Source organism: Bombina bombina, chromosome 2 (assembly GCF_027579735.1).
Source record: "Bombina bombina isolate aBomBom1 chromosome 2, aBomBom1.pri, whole genome shotgun sequence".
Taxonomy (NCBI): domain Eukaryota; kingdom Metazoa; phylum Chordata; class Amphibia; order Anura; family Bombinatoridae; genus Bombina; species Bombina bombina.
Window position 1 is genome coordinate 804,046,782 of NC_069500.1, and position 23,703 is coordinate 804,070,484.

The following is a 23,703-nucleotide window of genomic DNA, read 5'->3' on the forward strand; positions in this document are numbered from 1 at the left end:
CCTCTGTTTCCCGGACTGTGAAGCCCTACTCTGACCGCCACTGGGCCCAGCCACTTGGTCATCTTGAACCAAGTGGCTGGGTCCACCCACCGCTTCCACCCCCGCTTCCTGCCCCCCTTCCTGCCCCCCTTCCTGCCCTGTTCCTCTCCCCCTCCCTCTACCTGTCCCCTGCCTGGCCTCCATCTCCTCCCTAAACTAAACCCCAAATAATAAAAAAAAAGTGAGTGTGATGAAATGAAAGGGGGTCAAAATAAAGAACTAAAAAGACAAAAAAGGTGCTTAAAGTGTGAGGGATGTAAAAAAAAACAAAGAGGGTAAGGAGTATTTAAATAAACGAAAAGAATAAGACTAAAAGGAGGATATGTAAACTAAATGTAACTAGGGGATGGGTATGGGATGGGTATGGGGTATGGGATAAGAGTAAATGGGATGAAAGGGAATGGGACTACAAGGAATGGGGTATGGAGTGTAGTATGAGGGGGTAGGGGGTATGGAGTGTATGTAGTGTTATTGATAAGTGTATGTATGTATTGAATGTGTTTGCGTGTAAATGTGTTAAGTGTACAGATAAATCACTCGCTCGCTAACTAACACTACTTCTAATTCTCAATAACAAACACTCCCACTAACGCTCACTAACTACCACTAACTGACGCTCACACTAACAACTATCACTAATAACTCCCACTAACTCACTCACGCTCCCACTAACAGACTCTCTCCCACTCCCGCTAACTCCCACTAACTCACTCACTCTCTCACGCTAACACTACCAACTGACTATCTCACGCTAACACTACCAACTGACTATCTGACGCTAACACTACCAACTGACTCTCTCACGCTAACACTACCAACTGACTCTCTCACACTAACACTAACTCACTCTCAAAAAATCGCAAAATCTCTATTCTTAAATCTCCAAAGACCCACCAGCAACACAGTCAAAGAAGCCCTGCTTGTGTGGTGCTTATATACCCTGTGTAAATGTTTAATGATGTCCCAATTTCCATTGTAATTAGTGTTCAGGTGTGCTTTATTAGCAATTAATATTATTGCAATGTGTATTAGGTGTGTTAATTTGCGCATGCTCATTTTGAGTTGGTATTTGTGGAATGTGTAGAATGCGATGATGTCATAGTGGTCGTTTTCTCTAACATTGTCCAATAGTATTCTTTTTAAATGTGAATTTGCGATGGTGTGTTCTTCGTGAAGTGTTGTATATGTATGTTTTTCATAATATATAATGATATTGAATGCGATTTTTTTTTTAGTGTATGTATATATTTTTTAATCCTTGTTGTTATTGTGCGATTTTCCGCATCTTAAAGTATATGCGTATTCCCCGTATAAATAGTATTAAAACTTCCCCCGCTTGTGAATGTGTAATGCTTGTGTGCTTTGTTGATTGATTGATGTTGTGACATTTGCGGCGTGTTATTGTTGTGCATGATGTGGTATGCGTCATATGACCGAGCTGTGCGTATTTCTCGCGAGATCGAGTGTTAGGTGAAAAAAGCTATTTTTTGCCTTTCCCATTGATCTCTATGGGAGACTGTCTAACGCGGGCAGGATTACGCGTGTGACATACACGCGTTAGGAGCATCGTTAGATGGTCTTATATTAACTCTAAATACCGGAGTCAAACAATGCCGTGCGTTAGACATAAAACACGCGTGGCGTTAACAGCCCATCTACCGCCGAACTCTAAATCTAGCCGAGAGTCTAATACTAAGTATGGGCAATCGAGAATGTCAAGGATAATGATTTATAGTTTTGTTTGTGCTTACTCTCTTCTAACATTTCAAAACACAAGTTGCACATAGCCTTTAAAGAGATCTGTTGGTTTTTCATTTCATTTACAGATTTATTAAGGAGCTGTTTTCAACTTGTGTCTGTATTTCAGCTTTTATTCAGTTATTTAGGTAAAATAAAGGTTTCATCATAAGTTTAGTTCATACTTTTTTTCTCAGTAATTGTTCATCTCTCTGTAGATATTTTATCTAATGTTAAATATTAATTATTTTGAAACTGATCTAATCAACGCTAAAAATGTGTTCAAATGTACATAATATCAATGATGCCTCTCTTAATCTTCAATCAGTCCTTTAATCTTCAATCTTCAATCAGTCCTCTCAATCTTCAATCAGTCCTCTCAATCTTCATTCAGTCCTTCAATCAAGACCTTCAATCAGCGGTGCTGATGCAGCTCCTTCGTCTCCAGCTCTGACTCGGGACTGACTGCAGTCAAGAAAAGCCTGTTTGACAGAAAATGGAATGAGGGCACATTTGACCCCCACTTTATGGAAGGAATGTTTTCTTCCGCAAAAGGGGTGGAGGATAGTAGGAGGGGTTAAATACCCCTCCCCTGCAGGTGGACATCACAAGTAAGTCTGGTTCTTACCTGAGTGATGGAGGCTCTTTTGGCGGAGTTACTGGCAGCGGCGAGACGGAACAGTGAGGAGTGGATCCGGGAGCGGCTGGGTGCGGATGGAGTGGTGTCAGCTGGAGTTCCGGTCGGTGGAGCAGCGGCAGGCAGGAGCAGTGGATGGCCGGCCAGGAGGTCGAGGCCACCGGAGCGGCTGAGTCTGGAGGTTAATGGCACCAGGTCCAGGAGAGGGAGCAACAGGTCTGGCGGTCCAGCGGTGTTGCCGGTGAGGACGGATGGAGGGAGAGAACGTCGCTCCAGAGCTGAGGCCGAGTCGCGGCCTATAACGGCGCCGGCCAATAACTTCATGGATGGGCAACGTCGAGAGGAGCAAGGCGCAGGACGTGGTAGACGGAGGTCCGCGAGAGCCAGGATTTGCTGCGAGGGAGGTGGTAAGTGCCAGCTGAGCTATCAAATGCATGGAGGAGCAGTGGGGAAACGGTTGGCAGGCTGAAAGGGGCACTTTATTACGGATGGGGCTCGGGGGGGCCATGTATAAGGTCTTTACTGGATTAAGGAGAGGGAAGGGTTGGAGGAGGCCGTAAATAAGGCCGTTAGGGATGGCATGTGTATAAGGATGGGGGATTGGAAGGGGGAGAAGGGGGCCGGTTATAAGGCCTTTAGGGGGGTTTTCCAACGGCGAGCAGGGGAGGCCGTAAATAAGGCCGTTAGAGGGTATGATGCCACATCAGTTAGAGATAAGGGGTGGGAGGAGTTTAGCTCTGAGTGAAGTGTGCAGGGTTGAAGTAGGCCGCACTCAGGGCCAGGCAGAGAATAGGGTGGGAGGGTCCTATGAGGGGAGGTGGGGGAGCATGCAGTAGGCCCAAATGAGGCTGGGATTAATAGGGGTAGAGGGAGTGGGCTAAAAAAAAAAAAAAAGAAATATAAAAAAAAAATTATAGCAAGCGATATATGTAAGAGTAGTGTAGATAAGGTAGGGGGGGTATTAATACACGGGGGAGGGGAGTAGGATAGGGAATGGGAGCATGGGACAGGGGGTTTTCTCCCTTGAGAAACTTCAGGGCTAGTTGGGGGGGTCAGCAGGGCGGACCCCCGGAGGTAGCACAGGGTGGATCGGACTGGAAGGGGGGTCATGAGGAGGATTAATGAAGGGGGGGAGTGGGGTAGCCAGGGAGTATAGCAGATTTAAAAGGGAGACGCAAAATTGGGAATTTATTGTCTGTTCAATTTTTCAGGGTCTTTTGTGGTGAGCAGGAGGGGTGAGGAGGCTCTAGAAGCCAGGAGAAGGGAAGTTGCGGCACAGCAGGAGCCAGTTACGGAGCCGCCACTGGTGCTAGAAGCCAGTGGTAACTTTGACGATGATGAGGAGGATCCATTGGAAGGGACGTCCGCGGGACCAGGAACTGCTGGCCAGGTAAGGGATCTGTCTGCTCTGGCGCAGCTCCTACAATTCTTGTCTTCTCAACGGAGAGAAGGGGGAGTGGGGCAGGGGGAACAGGAGAGAGGGGCAGCGGGTGGCCGGGATGCTGAAAGGGGGGATCTTACCACTATGTCTTCCTCACAGCCAGCAAGGTCAGAGAGCAGAAGGGGGAGCGGTGTCTCACCCTCGGTCAGGGCGGCAGTGTCCAGCGGACGCCAGAGGTCGAGGTCCCCATTAAGACGGCCATGTGGGGGAGGCAGTACTAATTCCCCTACTTGGACACGGGTGGAGAGAGACCTGGGACAGAGCAGGTATGGCAGGGGGCATTCCCCTACAAGGCGAGATAATGTGCGGAGAAGGCTGGATACCAGCAGAGGTCATGAGAGCGAGGGCAGAGATTGTAGGAGAGAGTCTGTGGCAGATCGTGGTAATGGACCAGTGACGGTGCAGCAGAGGGAATTCATGGAGATATTTTCCTTACTGCCATTAGAGCATGTATTGGAGGTGAAAGAGGATGAGAAGGAGAAGGGTAAGAAAGAGGAGGAGGAGAGGAAAAAACGTTGGAGGAAGCTACCTAAGACTTTTGGGAGCTGGTCCCGGGCCTTTTGTATCCTGGCCAGCGTAGTCTTCGAGAAATCCCCAGAACAAGGAGCCCCATTGTTCTGCTATTTCAATGAAATATCTAGTGCCTACAGGACATATGGGGGGTTGGCATGGTGGAGATATGATGAGGGTTTTAGGCAGTGGATGGCGGTCCGTCCCGAGATGAGGTGGGACGACAGGGACATGGGGATTTGGTTGGAAATGATGACCCCCTTACGGGGGAATAATTCCTTTCGAGGTTATGGACAGACAAGTGGGAGCAGTGGAGCAGGTAGCGGAACTGGGACGGCCATACATAAAGGCCTGTGTTTCCAGTTCAATGAAGGGCAGTGTAGATTTGGGGCCTCATGCAAATACAAGCATGAGTGTTCCGTTTGCGGTGGGATTCACTCCGGGGCGAAATGTTTCAAGAATGGTAGACTGGGGACCCGGCAAGGGGAGGTGGGTCCAGCGGGCGCGGACACCGGTGAGAGTAGAAAAGATGGTGCCATGGCTAGAGGTGTACACCCGTGAGTGGGGGCATGCAGGGGATGCGGAGTTGATTTTAACTGGGTTCAGTACGGGATTTGTGATCCCGTACAGGGAGCAGACGGGGTTGGCTGTTGCGTTTAATTTAAAATCGGGTAGGGAAAACCCGGAGGTTTTGAGGGAAAAATTGTGGAAAGAAGTGAAATTGGGGAGAATGGTGGGCCCATTCCGGGACCCACTATTACCAAATCTGAGGGTGTCCCCGTTGGGGGTGGTCCCTAAGAAGGCTCCGGGACAATTCCGGATGATCCATCATCTGTCTTACCCAAGAGGGTTGTCGGTGAACGATAATATCGATCCAGAGTTGGTATCAGTCAAATACGCGTCCTTTGATAAGGCGGTGGCAGTGGTGAGAGCAGCGGGTAAGGGCGCGTTGATGGCAAAGGCAGATGTTGAATCCGCTTTTTGCCTTTTGCCGGTACATCTGAGGTGTCACCACCTTCTGGGTTGTATGTTTGATGACCTATTTTTCGTGGACCTCTGCCTCCCGATGGGCTGTTCAATATCCTGTTCTTATTTTGAAAGGTTCAGCTCATTCGTGGAATGGGTGGTGAAGAGAAAGGCAGGGAAGTTCTCAGTAGTACACTACTTGGATGATTTCCTGTTCGTCGGCCGGGCAGGGACGGAGGTATGTGAATTGTTGGTTAAGGTTTTCGGTGAGGTACACAGGAGTTTGGTATCCCAGTGGCGGCGGAGAAGTCTGAGGGTCCGTCCCCATTGTTAAGCTTCTTAGGTATTGAGGTGGATTCGGTCAGGATGGAGTGCAGACTCCCGGAAGAAAAAATCTGGGACCTGCAACTGGTAATTGATGGGGTCTTGATAAGCAAAAAAGTGTTGCTCCGGGAGGTGCAATCGCTATTGGGAAAATTGAATTTCGCCGACCGAATCATAGCCATTGGGTGAGTATTTTGCCGTAGATTATCTCTGGCGACGGTTGGAGTACCCAACCCGAAATTCCACATTCGTTTGTCTAAAGAAGTGAAGGAGGATTTGAGGGTCTGGAAAATCTTCTTAGAAGATTTTAATGGTAAATTGTTGATACAGGAGACGGGGTGGTCAGACGACCAGTTGTGTTTATACACTGATGCGTCGGGGGCCCATGGCTTTGGGGCTTTTCTGAACGGACACTGGTGTGCAGGAGCTTGGCCGCTCGAGTGGGGGGAATGGGGTTTGACCAGGAATTTGACGTTCCTGGAGCTTTTTCCTTTGGTGGTGGCCCTGAGAATCTGGCCAGATCGATTGAGTAATAAGAGGGTTTGCTTTCACTCTGACAATTTGGGAGTGGTGTGGGCCATTAACCGCCTTACGGCTAATTCACTGGCAGTGATACGGTTATTAAGGATATTTGTGCTGGAGTGTTTGTGGTGCAATATTTCGTTCAGAGCTGTGCATGCCCCAGGGTGTTTTAATGTGATTGCTGATTCTTTGTCCCGATTCCAGTGGGACTGGTTCCGAGAGGTGGCCCCGGAGGCAGACGCAGATGGAATCGAATGCCAGGTGGATCTGTGGCAACTTGGTTGCCAGGAGCGTTGAGTCTGGTAAAGGGGGCGCTAGCCCCTAGCACATGGAGGGCTTACGCCCGAGTGTGGCAGCTGTGGTGGGATTTTGTGGAACAGGTCCAAGTTCAGGGGGTAGGAGAAGATGGTATAAGGACTCTTTTACAGTGGATAAGGTGCTGGGAGAGAGAGAGGCTGTCGCCTTTGGAATGTCGTAAGAGAATGGCGGCATTGGCTTTTTTGTTTCAGATGTTAGGCTGCGAAGATTTTACTAAAATATTTGTAGTTCGCATGGCGGTTAGGGGTTTGTGCAGGAGCAGTGTCAGGACCGATGGTCGGAGGCCAGTGACTTTTGCGATTCTTGAGGGGCTGGTAGCTAGACAGGGGGATATCTGTTCCTCACGTCATGAGGAAATATTGTTCAAAATAGCGTTCGTCCTGGCTTTCTTTGGGGCATTCAGGGTGTCAGAGTTGATGGGGAGAAACCATTGGGACCAAAATGGTTTGGGGAGACACGATGTGGTGCTGAAAGACGGGGTGGTTGAGTTATGGGTCCGGAGGTCCAAAACGGATCAGGAAGGAAAGGGGGTGATGGTAACACTGCGAGAGATTGGGGGTTGTTGCTGCCCGGTGGGAACGGTGTGGGAATTTCTTAGGGCAGTCCACCACTCCTCGGGGCCATTGTTAGTGCATGCGGATGGGTCGTCGTTATCCAGATTCCAATTTACGTCGGTAAATTACGAAAAGTACTGGCAGCAATGGGGTTGAGGGACGTGGATTTTGGGTCTCATTCGTTTAGGATTGGGGCGGCTATGGATGCAGCAAATTTGGGGTTAGATAGGGTGGTCATTAGAAAGATTGGTAGGTGGAGGTCTGAGAGATTTCGGGGGTATGTGAGACCGGGCTTGGTGTTATCAATGGGGGTGGCTGATGGGTTGTGATTTCTTTCATTCGACAGGTCCAGCGAGGTGTTGGATTGTAGGACACTCCTATGTTTTTTGGGCACGAAAGGCAGCTGCAGTTAGAGAAAATGGGGTGCAAATGGATTTTTCTAGAGACTTGGTGTCCCTGAGGTGGTTTGGGATACGGGGTATGAAGTTGGGCCAGGTGGTCGGAACAGTGGTGGAGTATGCTAGAAGGTTCAACCCACCTGAGGTATTAGTGATTCACACAGGGGGGAATGACTTGTGGTTCATGCCCCAAAAGGATTTAGTGGAGGAGATGAAAAGTAGTTTTGATAGATTGCTTGAATTGTTTCTGGGTCTAATACTAGTATGGTCAGAGATTGAGAGTCGGCTGGTGTGGCGGTCAGCCTGGGACCTTAAAAAACTGGAGGTATCCAGACGTAAGGTCAACAGGATGGTGAGTGGATATGTGAGAAAGTTGGGGGGCATCGGGCTCCGACATGTCGAGTTTGAAGGGGACTCGGGTAGGTGTTTTACCTGAATGACGGGGTGCATCTAAATGAGGTTGGGTTGCACCTCTTTAATTTTACTCTTAAGGAGGGGATCGAAAAGGCCTTGGCTTTGTGTGGCGGTACTCGCTGAGGGCAAGTGGTGGCGGGGTGCTTGCTATGGTCTATTGAGGCTTACGTCTGATGGATAATGGCTGGTACTTTGGTTGTTAACAGAAAGGAAAAAGTGATGGTGGACACCCTGCCCCGAAAAGCATGGGGGCTTATAGAGAGGACAATAAGCAAGCACTGTGGGTATTTTAAAGAAAAACAAAAGGTTCTAAAGTGTTGAGAAACGAAAGTTTAACTTGTTGACGGTTTGTTTAATAAATAAGCTGCGGCCTTTTCTTCCCCCAAAACCTGTGGTCTTGTTTTCATTGTGGTATGGTGGAATGAATTACTTAGATGTTCGAGGCTATGAGTAAGGCTCACGCCGAAACGCGTTAGCCGACAGTTTCACCAGCTCCTAGTTTGTTATACTAGTCTCTGTATTCTTATTAGGGACACTGTCCCTTCAAACACTGTGTATTGTCAATTGTTGTTTGTATACCCTGTCCATTAAAATTACTTGAACCAGCTGTCATCGAGTGCTTCTCATATCCTTTGTTTCATGTTATCCTATACTGGGCCGGAGTGAGTGAGCATGGATTATTCAGCTGTGGGCTGCAAGGTTTGGCGCATCAGTGGGGATTGCCTGCAGGACTAGGGACCGATGATCGCCTTCACATGTTTGTAAGTTGCTTTCACATCACCGGATAACTGCATTCCTGGCGAGAAACATTATATGCCGCCGGAGCAAGTCTGGAGGAGGTATGTGCTCAACTACTTGAGGGCTATCGAGTTATTATTGCTCTATTTGAATTGTGCTTTGTTGCTTACTTATACAAGTACTGTTACTGTGAATAACTTTTAGGTCCAGTCTCCTGCATTGTTCTATCAACACGGGGAGGGAGGAACCCCGTTCTGTTGTTTTGACCGCGCATCTTTAACCCAAAAGGATTTGCTGCTAAGTGTTTTGTGTTACTTTAAGCTATATGTGCAGGAAGTTCGGGGCCATATTAACACTTACACTTTTGTCATGCTTTGAATTCTAAACTGCTTCCACACACCCACTTTCCAATTTTCTCCGTTTGTGTGTGCTATTGAGGATTACGCCTGATGGAAAATGGCTGGTACTTTGGTTGTTAACAGAAAGGAAAAAGTGATGGTGGATGCCCCGCCCCGAAAAGGGTGGGGGCTTATAGAGAGGAGAATAAGCAAGCACTGTGGGTATTTTAAAGAAAAACAAAAGGTTCTAAAGTGTTGAGAAGCAAAAGTTTAACTTGTTGATGGTTTGTTTAATAAATAAGCTGCAGCCTTTTCTTCCCCCAAAACCTGTGGTCTTGTTTTCATTGTGGTATGGTGGAATGAATGACTTAGAAATGTGGGGTCACATGACCGCAAGAGCGATGATGTCAGCCATGGAACTCCAGATACCAATGTGCATGCGTTAGATTTTGGAACATCAGAGCACATGCGTGGGCTTTACACAAGTACCCAGAACTTCAGGGAAGGGACAATGCTGGTTGCTCACCACGATTGGCTAAATTAGTCTCAGGTTGGGTTTGGATATCTAAGCTATTTTGAGCAGGAATAGCAAGGGAACAATACAAAAAGTGCTGTGCAAGGTATTTGAACATTACATTTAATTTATTAATACTATTTATTAATGTAAAGACAATTTCTGACCTTACCATCCCTTAAATTAAATCAATAAATCTTGTCAAAACAAAAAAAAGTTTTTCTTTCATGATTCAAATAGAGCATGCAATTTTAAGCAACTTTCTAATTTACTCCTGTTATCAATTTTTCTTCGTTCTCTTGCTATCTTTATTTGGAAAGCAAAAATGTAAGCTTAAAAACCGGACCATTTTTGGTTCAGCACCTGGGTTGCACTTGCTGAGAAAGAAAAATTGTGGGTTTACTATCCCTTTAAAGAGCCTGGAAACAATATGCACATCAGGTGGTACAACCACATAGCGGAGATGTTATCAATAATATTTTTCCATACCATAGAGCTCCCCAGTTGGCTGTCAGCTAAAATGTCCCCATTCTGGAAATTCTGTATATGTTTTATATGTAAACAACATAATCTGGCAAATTACAGCAAATCAAATCTTTACACAATTTATTGAGCAAGCTTGTTAATGAAATTAAAATCCATCGTTTTATTCAGACCCCAAAAATAAAAATATGATATATCCACCAGATTATGTTTGTTGGCCATTTGTTTAAGTGAGTATTGCACACTAATACTGATTAAGAATTTAGTAAAACTTATGATGCAGTAAAGTTAGTAAATAACATCTTCTATATTACGATATAAAGAGTATGTATTACAGATATAAACAATCTAACCAGCTGAACAAATTAAAAGCTTATTAACTGTTTAGTTCTTAGGCACTTCATGAAATAGGCTCTATGAAATGCAGCCCCTTTTACACATAAAATACAAATTATAAAACTCTACATAATTAATTCCAATATATTAATTGTATGATCATGTTTACTATAAATAAAATAGATACTGTATAATTATTAGATTGATTTTAATAAATGTTAGATATCTCTATGTTGATGAATCTTACAGTAGGTTTTAATACAAGCCAGTATATGAAACATTGCACTGTGTTTGTCTTCAGTCAAAGCAGTAAACTGATTGTTACAGGTAAGAACAATTTTATTATATCACTAATTAATAATCTGTTTATTTGTTGTCTCTTTTCCCACCAGGTAAGTATTTTGTTAATTGTTTAGGCTATATTTAGTTGAAGAATAACATGCAATTTGTAATATGGTGCACCTGTGTTTTATCTTACCTATGCTTAATCAAATGTTTTCTTTTTGTCCTGTAAACTCTATCTCTATTTTTTAGCTACTGTTCTAAAATGTATTTTATCAAATCAAAGTATTTGGCTATAATTTATTAAAGTTACATTTCTAATTTTAATAGGTAACACCTAATGCTTTGTTAACATACATATAATAAAATTGAAGCATTATTATAGTTTACCCAAGGTTTCCAAGATATATATAAGAAATTATTGGCATTCAAAATAAATACTAAATACATGTATAACAAAACATTTAGTTAAATCTTATGCAGTTTTACAGAGGAAAATATATCTAGATTCTAATCTAAGAAGTGAAAACTAACTGAAAGGCATGTTTTTTTCAGTACAAATTGAATATCTAACCTTCCCCCAAACTCACACCCACACAAGACAAACTACATAGAATTCCATCCCTCCTATTAGTCTAATTACTGTGCAAAAAGAATGCCAACTATGCTAAAATTGAGCTAAATATGACCCCCCAAAAAATAACTAATTATGCAAGATAACTTTACTCTTACAAAGAACCAAATCACTTAACTTAACAATCCAGAGCTGTATTCCTCTGACAGCAGACGGGGTAAACATTTTGGTCAGAAACTGACCTAAAACATTATTTTGAATGCAAAAAAGCAGAAGTTTTTTCCTGACAAGAAAACAAGTGTTCCAGGCCATTAACGTGCCTGTTCTGTGCATTCTTTACTTTGTGTTTTACAATCTTTTGTTTTGCCATTCTGATCTATTATTTTTTTAAACAAATGATCATTGTAACCTCCAAATTCATAATTCCTTTTCATCAAATTAAGAAAAGGTACCACAGAACACTTGTTATCTTATAGAGTATGTACAAGTATTATTATTTTTATTGTTACTCTATTCATTTTCTTATCAGCAAAAATGTCTGTGCTAAATATTGTAACAGAACTGAGATTCATATTGTGTTTTTGATGCAAACTTATAAAAAAAGAAAACTCTGTTTAAAGCATAAAGAAAACTAGCTATATATAGTATACGGATAGTGTTGCATTCCATTGTACTTGAGATGCACTATCAAACCAGTGCTTAATATTGTGCTATTATTTTAATTAAATCTTATTCTCTAACTTCAATACAGTAAACACTGCAATACGAATCTCTGGGTAAGCTAGAACATTTTTTACTTGTTCGCAAAGGGTAGTAACAAAATTCTCTGTTAATGACGAAGAACATTTTTTATATTACTGCTTGTTCTTAAAGGGACATGAAACCCCTAAAATTGTATTTAATGATTTAGATAGAATGTACCATTTTAAACAACTTTCCAATTTGCTTCTATTATATTGCCCATATATGCCACTTCTCATTGGTTTACCAATGTGTTCAGCTAGTGGCAGTAGTGCATTGCTGCACCTTCAATAAAGAAGTAAATTGGAAAGTTGTTTGAAATTCTATGCCCTGAATCAGGAAAGAAACATTTTGGACTTCATGTCCCTATAAGTTTACAACTAGATTATGATCTACACCTTTGATTGGTATACCTTATATACATTAAAGATAGGAGTGAAGCAACATGGAACATACATATGTCTTTCTTTTATATCACACATTACTATTTTCAGTGGCAAGCACAATTATACTAATGACAAAAACACAGGAAGTAGTTCATAAATTGCTCAGGTATTTAAAATGTATTAAATAATCTTAGTATTGATACATTTTTAGATACACCTAGACATGTCGTATACATGTATAACATATAAAAGCTGTACTCACAAGTCTTAAAAATAAATACATACCTATGCAACATTTTGGTGTTAATATGCATCTTTTTCAAGAAGACTCACTGCTAAAGATCCACATTAGCACTAAAATTTAAACCATTTATTTTTGTTTTTTTAATACATTTGAACATTCTACATTTTTATGTTTTTGCTTTATGGTTTAATATAACTATTAATCAGTATACCTATATTTATACCTAAACAACCATAGCATCCAATCCACACAAATGATATGTGTGTGTGTGTATATATATATATATATATATATATATATATATATATATATATATATGTGTGTATATATATAGCAAAACAGTATAAAATCAAGCAATAATGTGTTCCATCATCTAAAGTATAAAGCGATGTAACCTCTATTTGATTCTTCTGCACACTTTGGTACGTAAAAGTTATTATATATGGACATATAAATCCAGGCACCAATATTTTGGGTAATTAACATGGTATAAAACATATACATTATAGTTACATGGTTAAATATCCATAATAGTTATTGTTTTGAACTATAATTTGAATTTACCCCATGTACTTAGTCTATAGGGATAATAGTAGCCAAGAGTAAGATAGAGGAGAAGTATTTGTACAGGTACACATATATATCGACTCACTGTGTGGGTCTTCAGCCAAAGCAGTAAATTAATTGTTACAGGTAAGATTTTTTTTCTAAATACTATTTTTGTATTATATAATTGAATATTATCTGGTGGGGTTTTTGGGGGCGAGATTTTTTAAGTAAAGCAATTTATATTACAATATTTATTTATGTTATTAATCAACATTTTTAATATGGAATAAAACCATATAGATTTAATTTTTTCTTAAATATTTGATTTTCTTAATATTATATGTCACAAAATGTTAAAAATAGTTTTATTAACATGCTATACTAATACAAGAAGCTATACTAATATACCAAAGTTTTTGGACAGAGGCAAATAGACAATAACTCTTTGTGTGGGTCTTCAGCCAAAGTAGTAAACTTATTGTTACAGGTAAGAATTGTATATAATTACTTCTTTTTTTTTCAATATGGATTACAATACTTGAATTATTTATGTTATCAGTCAATGTTTTTTTTCCAAATATGAAATTAAACCATTCTTTTTTTTTTGAAAATTAATATAGTTCACCTACATTTTTTCTTTTTTATATTAACATATATTATTTGTAATGATTATACGATGCTTAAAAAAATATTTTATTAAAATACCATAATAAATCTTTCCCCTTAAGCTTTATAAAATATAAATTTTCCATAACTGACAAAGCTATAACAACAAAGTTTGTAACAAATTTTTCTACAAAAAAGTTTCTAGAACATTCTGAAGAACAATGTAAGATTTGTGCTAATGCAATATAAGCTTGGTAGTAAAGTATTTGAACAGAGGCTATACTAAAAAAAATCTCCATTTTATTAAAAATATTAATAGAACTATGTTTGAGTTATAACAGCAAAGCATTTTTGTTTTTGTTTTTTATTTAACAAAAAATTCAGTATCTATTATATTGTGAGAACCATTTTGACCAAAAAATTCTCAATGCAATAGATTTTTTGACTAGCACTAAGGTTTTTGAACATAGTCAAATAGGCAAAGACTCACAAGTAGTAAACTTATTGTTACAGGTAAGAATTTGATAAAATAACTTTTCTTTACTACAATAATATAGAATGGAATATTGGAATTCTATATGGTTTCAATCAACATTGTTTCCAAATGGGAAATAAAAACATATCTATTTTGGTAAATTTATTTTTCCTCTATCATTTTTTTAGATTAAAATATATTTTCTGTGATAATTACACTACAACTATAAAAACAGATTTATTAAAAAAAAAACATTCTAAAACGTTCACCTTACGCTTTTTAAAATATGAATTTTCCATCAATGACAAAGTGATAGCAACACAGTTTATACCAAAATAATCAGTTGATAGAACATTCTAAAGAACAATGTAAGATTTGCGCTAAAGCAGTATAAGCTTGTAAGTAAAGTATTTGAGCAGAGGATATACTAATATTTTCCCCATCTTTTAAAAGTATTAATAGAATCAGGATTGAGTTATATAAACAAAGTATTTCTGGGTTTAGTTAACAACATTTTCAGTATCTATAATATTGTGAGGACTATTTTGACAAAAAAATTATCAATGTAATAGATTTTTTGACTTGTACTAAAGTTTTTGAACAGACTCATATGGGTAATGACTCACTGTGTGGGTCTTCAGCCAAAGCAGTAAACTTGTTGTTACAGGTAAGAATTTTATCAAATTACTTTTTTTTTAACTAAAACAATATGGATTGGAATATTTTAATTATGTTATCAGTCAAAAAAAATCCAAATGTGAAATGAAACCATCCATTGTTTTAAAAAAATGTATTTATCTAATATATTTTTTTGTAATGAATACACTATGTTTATAAAAAAAAAATATTTTATTAAAATTCCATACTAAAACTTTCACCTTAAGTTTTATAATATATGAGTTTACCATACCCGAAAAAACTTTAACAACAAAATAATTAGTTTCTAGGACATTTTGGACTATATTAATAGAACTATGTTTGAGTTATAGCAGCAAAGCATTTTTTGTTGTTTTTATTTAACAAAAAAATTCACTATCTATTATATTGTGAGAACCATTTTGACCAAAAAATTCTCAATGCAATAGATTTTTTGACTAGTACTTAAGTTTTTGAACTGACTCATATGGGCAATGACTCACTGTGTGGGTCTTCAGCCAAAGCAGTAAACTTATTGTTACAGGTAAGAATTTTATAAAATTTCTTTTTTTTTAACTAAAACAATATGGATTGGAATATTTTAATTATGTTATCAGTCAAAAAAAAACAAATGTGAAATAAAACCATCTATTGTTTTAAAAAATGTATTTATCTAATATAATTTTTGTAATGAATACACTATGCTGTTTGTTTGTTTTTAACAAACTTTTCTGCATCTATATTCATGTGAGGACCATTGTGACCAAATTTTACTGTGTGTAATTTTGATTAATTAAGTTTTTGAACCATTTTGACCAAAAAATTCTCAATGCAATAGATTTTTTGATTAGTACTAAAGTTTTTGAACATAGTCAAATAGGCAATGACTGACTGTGTGGGTCTTCAGCCAAAGCAGTAAACTTATTGTTACAGGTAAGAATTTTATATAATCACCTTTTTTTTATAAAACAATATAGATTAGAATATTTGAAGTGTATGTTATCAATCAACATTTATTCTGATTGTGAAATAAAAACATATCTATGTTGGCAAATGTCTTTCCCCTAAATAAATAATAACCAAACCCCTACATTTAAATATATGTTTTTAGTAATGATTAACCTACAATACCTAAAATACAATACCTAAAAAATGTTTTATTAAAATACCATAATAAAACACCTTAAGTGTTTTGTTCAAATATGAATTTACCATAACTGCCATTGTGAAGATCAATGTAAGATTTGTGCTAATGCAATGTAAGCTTGGAAGTAAAGTACTTGAACAAAGGTGAATAGGCAATGGCTTACTGTGTTTGTCTTCAGCCAAAGCAGTAAACTAATTGTTACAGGTAAGAACTAAAAACATTTTTTTTCTATTCTATAACACCACAATATTCTGTATGTACAGTATTAATTTATGCATTACTAAACCATATATATTTCATTTTTTTATTTAACCTATCAATCAATATTTGTTTCGCAATCTAAAATTTAAAAAAAAACTCTATTTCAGAAAATATATTTTAAAGCATCTCTAGCATTTTAAAAAATATTAAAACTACTATAATTGGTAGAGTTATAAAAACAAAAGTCTAAAAATAATAGGTTTCTAGATTATTCTGACCTGTTTCAGATATTAATTTCTCAGTACCATTAACTATAAATGCAATATAAACCTGATAGAAAAGTTGTTTAACTAAGGCAAATAATCAATGGCCCACTGTGTATGTCTTCAGTGAAAGCAGTAAACTAATTGTTACAGGTAAGAATTTATATATATATATATATATATATATATATATATATATATATATATATATATATAATTTTTTATTATTATTTTAAAATTATGTTAGTGTACTTTTTTAATTAAATAATATATATATTAGAATATTTCTTTCTTCTACTTAAGATATGAATTGACATTTGTTTCCTGTGTGAAAACCATATCTATTTTAGCACATTGATTAGAAAATATATTTTTTCTAATGTGTATGCTAAAATGATATTAAATAATAATAAAAATAATAATGCAATTAATGGTTGGTATTAACATTTTTGAACAGTGTAAAATAGCCAATGACCCTTTAGGTAGGTTTTCAGTCAAAGCAGTAAACTCATTATTACAGGTAAGAAAACAAAAATATTATAGAAGTATTTTCCTGAAATGTATTATTTTATGTTTTGAATTTAGTTTTAGTTTCCTTTATAATCTATAATTTTCAGAGAAACCATTTTAATACATTGCTGCAAAAATACTTTAAATCAATATCTGTACAATTATAAAATAAATCCAATTAGTTATCAAAAAATATATATTGCTGCTAAAAATGATTTGTAGTCCACAGACAAATTAAATAATAATTAAATCAAAGTAAAGTGTAAGGAATTTGTACAGAAAAAATAAAGAATACACTTAAGTGTCAGTTTTCAGCCAAAGCAGTAAACATATTGTCACAGGTAAGAATAAAACAGAATTCTATTTATGCTATATTCTTATAATATGGTAATTTAACATTGATTGCTTTTTATTAACTTAAATGTTGAGCAGATATATACTCAAATTCAATATATCATATAAAATGTTTAGTATTTGTTCATGAAAATATAAACATTAGGACTATATGTGGGTTTTCACAGATATAATAAAAAAATACTATTACCAATTTAATATATAAAAGGCCTTTAGACATGGGATTTTAAAAATAAATTGGATTTTTCTATTTAACTAACTTGATACATTTGAATTATTTATAATTGTAACATTCAGTATTAATGTTAAATAAAAAAATAACGATTAACTGTAAATTCATGGTTCAAATAATCGTTCTGATCTTCTTTCTCTTAAGAATTTCTATTTATTTTGCACAAACCTGTATACACAAATTTGAATCAACACAAACATATTTTATTTCAGACTGATGATTTAAAAGGGAAAACTAAGTTCACAAACAATCTAAACAATTGTTAGGCTTTTACTTTGTTGCAATCTTTCCCATAATTATTTATGTGACATTTGTAAGTGGTTTTTATTTTTTTAACATAGAAATGTAAACATTGATATTCTATGTGGGTTTTTAGCTAAGTTACAGGTAAGATGTAATCATATATTAATATTTATCTTATAGTGTGTAACCTTATTTTACTTTTTTTATTATAGTCAAAACATAATTGTACTCCTAGATATCGATCAAACCTATATTGAACTCATTTAATTATTTCAGTCATAAGCAACTTATCAAACTTTATTTAAGTTAATAAATATAAAATTAAAGGGACATGAAAACACTTTTTTTTCATGATTTAGAAAGAGCATGTCATTTTAAACAACTTTCTAATTTACTTTTATTATCTAATTTGCTTCATACTCTTTATATCCTTTGCTGAAAAGCATATTTAGAGCTCAGTAGCTGCTGATTGGTGGCTGAACATAGATGCCTCTTGTGATTGGCTCACCCATGTGCATTGCTATTTCTTCAACATAGTATATCTAAAGAATGAAGAAAATTACATAATAGAAGTAAATTGGAATGTTGTTTAAAATTGTATTATCTACCTGAATCATGAAATAAATATTTTGGGTTTAGTGCCCCTTTAAGATTTCCTTATAATATAACGTGGTAAGGTTAAATTGTATTTATAGTAACAATGCAGTAACAATATTGTCACAAGGAAAAAAATATATATTATTTTTTTCATTTTTCTAATGTAACATTAATTTGATTTCTGATAGTTTTATCATATTATATTAATGGTAATATTGGGACCAACACATTTGTCTCTTTTAGAGAATATATGTTTAAGGTTTTGACCTTTTTTTAAAAGGTTTTAGTCTCTAGTCACTTTCTTCTGTAAGATTTTAATTTTTATTATGAATATCTCGTATCTTTGTAAATGTAGCCAATTTAATTTTTATTGTAGCATAATATTCAGCAATCACTAATTGTATTCAAGGTGTCTATGTAATATTATTTTAAGGTTTTGTCTCATGGTTTTATTAAGATTATGTTTAAAATGTCTTAAAGTGCAAGTTTTATTTTTTAATACATTAACTTGAAATTGTCTATAGTGAAAGATATATACAAATATTAATACATAGTATGCAGATAAAACATATTCCATAATCAGCCATGACATGAATGGCAATATAGATTGATGGGTCTTATTTGACGCGTGAACTAGAGCTCTAATATGGCAGATTAGTGTTCTAAATTATAAAAGATTACACAATATTCTGTTATTTGCTCTAAATTGCAATAAACCAAATGTATATGCACAAAACTTAAAAAAAGAGAAAAGAAATATTAGTTTACTCATAGCTATGGGATGTCTGGTGTCCGGTAGCATCAAATGTTTAAATATGTGTGTGTGTATATATATACATATATATATATGCACCTATGTACAGAAGAAAACTTCTCAAAGATTTCAGTCTAATTCCTTGTATGTTTCTTTTTTAGTGGATAAGTATCCTGAACCTGCCATTATGGTCTTTGCACCATACTCTGAGGATCTCTCAACTGAAGACAAGCCCATTGTGACTTGTCACATCTCCAAAATGACTGTCAGTTTGGCCAATGTCAAGTGGCTGGTAGATGGCACAACTGTGCAGGAGGGAGTCAGCACAAGTCATCCAGTCCGGGATTCTGATAACATGTACAGTCTGAGCAGTTACATAGCCATTCCTAAATCAGATCTAAAAGGGGACAAGACATATTCCTGCTGGATCCAACAAGAAGGTTCTTCTGCCTTTAAATCTCAAGGAATCAAGTTGTCACAATGTTAATGTATCCTGCCTTAATTCTTTGTCTGTAACGAGACTCAGCCAAACATAGTATTCTTTATTAGCTAAAATTTTCAAACCTACATTTTGCATTTTAGTGGTCATTGATTACAACGTATCCTTAAAACTTTGCACCATATGTAATAAGTGTTTAACATTTTTTTTAAAAAAAAGATGTATAGCTGAGATCTGCTTTTCTTGTCTCTTAACTTTTCTTGTTCATAACTATCAATGTCTGTGAAATAGTGAATGCTCTTTTGCTATGTATGGCAGGTATTTTATTTTATTCTTTCACATATTAAAAATGCTAATTGACATATTTAAACTTCAATAAAAAGCATTATTTCATGAAATCAGCATCAACTCTTTATTCACCGACTAATCACACACATTTTAAATGATTATTAAAACCCAACTTACTGAAATATAATTTATTCTAAACAAACATATAGACAGATATACTAGACAGATTAGATAGATAGATAGATAGACAGATAGATAGATAGATAGATAGATAGATAGATAGATAGATAGATAGATAGATAGATAGATAGATAGATAGATAGATAGATAGATAGATAGAATTTTATTATTATTATTATTATTATTATTATTATTATTTAAAAGGTAATATTCATGTTTCTCATTTTTGATGTAGCGACAATAGTAGCAATAAGTGATTATGAATAAAGAGTCCAGAAAGAAAACCAATCCAATTTTCCTCATCATAATTTAAAATATTTTCATTAGATATACACTTAAAGGAAAAAAATAAAAAATGAATGTTCATTATTTTATTTTTTTTAATCACGCACACTATATATTGCTGATATACCAGATTTTCAACATTATAAAGCAGATGAAGTGTTAGTATATGGGGAGGAGGAAATATATTGTATTACCAATAAAATCTCATAATCCATTTTTTTTAATTGTGCCTCAATGCATTATTTAATACATAGTGTATGAAAAATCATAGTTATACAAATAACCCTTTTCTAAATAGTGATTATTTTAGTAAATTCTAAAAAAAAAAACATGAATCTATACATCTAGTTTAAGGTGTAAGGTTAAGTTTTTGAATCAGGGCCCATATACAATGAACCTATGTGTTGTTTTCAGTCAAAGCAGCACATTTATTGTTACAAGTAAGAGCACAAATTAAAAAACTATTTCATCATTTTAAATGTTTTAATATTTTAAAATTACCCTTATTTTTGTTAGTAAGTATATTTTTTGCTGCAACCATTTTTTTATATATTTTTTTAAAAATGGACCACACAATTCTAGTGTTTATACATATATATAGATCAAATATTGCAGCAACTTACATAAACATGTTTTTGTACTGAAATTTCACATTTAATGGTGCTCTACATTGCCAATAAATTGCAAGTATAGCAAAAAGACAAGGATGTGGAATTTCAGTCAAAGCAGTAAACTTATGTCACATGTAAGAACAATATGTTTTTAGTCATTTTAACTTTTGTCCTTTCAATTTAATTATATAGTAATTTCATAGTAATACTGTTTTACTTTTTTTTTTACTTAAAATTAAGAATGTAATTTTACATTGCAGCTAAAGTATTATCATTATTTTTTACACATTTTCTTCTCAAATAGTCCTTTTTAGCTTTACCAGAATTAACATTCACAGGATTGGGTCATTTAAAATTATTTTATCTTATCTTAAATTATAACTTAAATTACAAAACTAAAATTAATTTATTTTTAATTATTTTAAAATACTAGCTAGCTTATTTTTACAGGAAAGATATATTATTATATAACATGTACATTATACTGACCCTATTTTATCATTTAAAAAATGTATTTTATTCCCAGTTTATAAAATATATGTTAACTAACGAATAAATAAATAAATTAACTAATTATTTAATACATTTTATGAATAAAAACAAATCTTTAATTTTATATTTCTCGTAATACTTCAGTAAAATATATATTTGTATAGCACATTAATTGTAAAGAGGCTGCAAGACCATTGGTGGAGGACTAATGTGAGTATACAGCTGAGAACTGGATCTGATTGATGGTCAGATGCGGGTATATGGCTGGCAGGTGCTGCAGACCACCAGGGTCTGATCTACGGTCTGAGTAAAACCCCATATACATCACACACACCTCATGTAATTTTGAGGAGGATAACCAGCAACTTTTAAAATAAATATAAATAGCTGTCATGAGAGTGATCATATTTAACCAGATTAGAGGGCTATGAATATAACACAGTACAATACTATTAATGATATATGTATAGAGGTGATATAGATTTGATACTTATTTATTTTATGTATTTATAAAAGCTAATATTAGAGCAGAGCAAGCTTGTTCAACCACAGGTGGTAGGGGTGGCATCATGGAAACCTCTAGTAATTTTAATATGGCCCCTGCTCCCGAGTCTCACTCTGATCCTGTTGCACACATGGCTGATACAGTTATTCCATTCCTATTCTCTCCAAGGAGATCCAATATTTTTTATTTTTCTTGGCAGGGTGGCTATGCATTTTTGTTTCAAAATAATACAAACAAAATATAAATTTAAGATTTTTTTACACAGCAGAATATTTTTTTCTTTGATTAAGTAAATATATAAAATGTGTTCTAGTACATTTAGATAAAAGCACCTGCCCCTAAGCAACATATACCCTTGATTGTATATCTGATCCCAGACAGCTTAAATCTATACTCTTATTCCTCACACTTAGTGGCCACCTCTAAATATGCCTGATTTCAGATTACAATTATAAATTGGTGGGAGATACAGAAAGGAAATTTATTATTTTATAATAAATTATTATTAAACTGTTACAGTTTTCATGGGGGTATTTTTATGTTTTCCTGCTTCAGTCCTATTGTACAATTTTAGGAAAAAAATATTTAGGAATTTGAATTGGAGCTTTGTGATTCTTTTGTCCTGATAACTAAAGGATGTCATTTTAGTTGTATAGTAATTGTGACAGCCATGAGAATAATACACCACATAAATATTTACTATCTATGCTCTCATGAAACATGAGGCATTTTCATTTACCCTTTTCTTCTTTCTATCTATCACTATGTTCTTAAACTGATAGTAAACTCAAAATTAAACTTAAAAACTTAAATGGATTGGATAGAGCATAACATTTTAAACAACTTTCTAATTTACTTCTTTTTAAAGTAAATTTATGAAGACATATTTTAATGGTTGAAGGCCTCTTATGTGATTTTTTATTTTGTGTGTTACGTTTCTTATATATACAGTATATATATATATATATATATATATATATATATATATATATATATATATATATATATATATATATATATTACATTTTTGGGTTGCTCTACCCATGGAATTACATGTTATCTGTGTGTCCAAGAGATATGGATCATTATTATTTTTTATTTTTTTTCTTGTCACGTTTCTAATTAATATATTAAAGGGACACTCAGGTCAAAATTAACTGTTATGATTAAGAAAGATCATGCAGTTTTAAGACAATTTCAAATTTACTTCCATTATCAAATTTTGCACAGTCTATTTATATTCACACTTCTGGGGAACCAGCTCCTGCTGAGCATGTGCACAAGCTCACAGGGTATACTAGTCAAGAATTGGGTGATATCTGTCACATGATACAGGGGGTCGGAAAAAGAGAGACAAAAAATTAAATTTAACAGAAAAAAATCTACTGCTTTTTTAAATTTAGAGTAGGTGTTATTTCATTTTCTTTTTATTATGCACTTGTTAATTATATACTTCTACTGTATTGAGCGGCCCTTTAAGAATAAACATGAAAGACAATTTCTATGAAAACTAAAGAATGACAAACACATATTGTTTTATCAAGTTAAGTCACAACATAGACGTAACTCTAACAGAATAGCATAACCATAAAATGAATAATGTGTATAGAGGCCAGGTAACTGGGTTAGCTAGTCAGATGTCTTTTATATATATATATATATATATATATATATATATATATATATATATATATATATATATATATAAATATATATAAATATATATTTATATATATATATATATATAACATTCCAGCAGATGGCAGGCTACCCAAGAAACATTATACCACACTCTCATAATCTATGGTTTCTAGGACTATCAATTTATTTAGTGATTTTT

General features: G+C 35.3%; 1 protein-coding gene across 2 annotated transcripts in view; it reads left to right on the forward strand.

Moving 5' to 3' along the window:
- Window positions 1-19,900, forward strand: part of LOC128649634 (immunoglobulin kappa light chain) — a 133,183-nt gene extending 113,283 nt beyond the window's left edge. The window contains exons 3-4 of one of the 2 annotated variants that reach the window (XM_053703000.1): window positions 10,560-10,596; window positions 19,225-19,900. In XM_053703000.1, coding sequence (XP_053558975.1) covers window positions 10,560-10,596; window positions 19,225-19,550 — 363 coding nt within the window. In that variant the 3' untranslated portion in view covers window positions 19,551-19,900. Of the gene's footprint in view, window positions 1-10,559; window positions 10,597-16,067; window positions 16,114-19,224 lie in introns of both variants that reach the window. The other variant, XM_053703001.1, reaches the window with a different exon arrangement.
- Window positions 19,901-23,703: the final 3,803 nt, after the last annotated feature.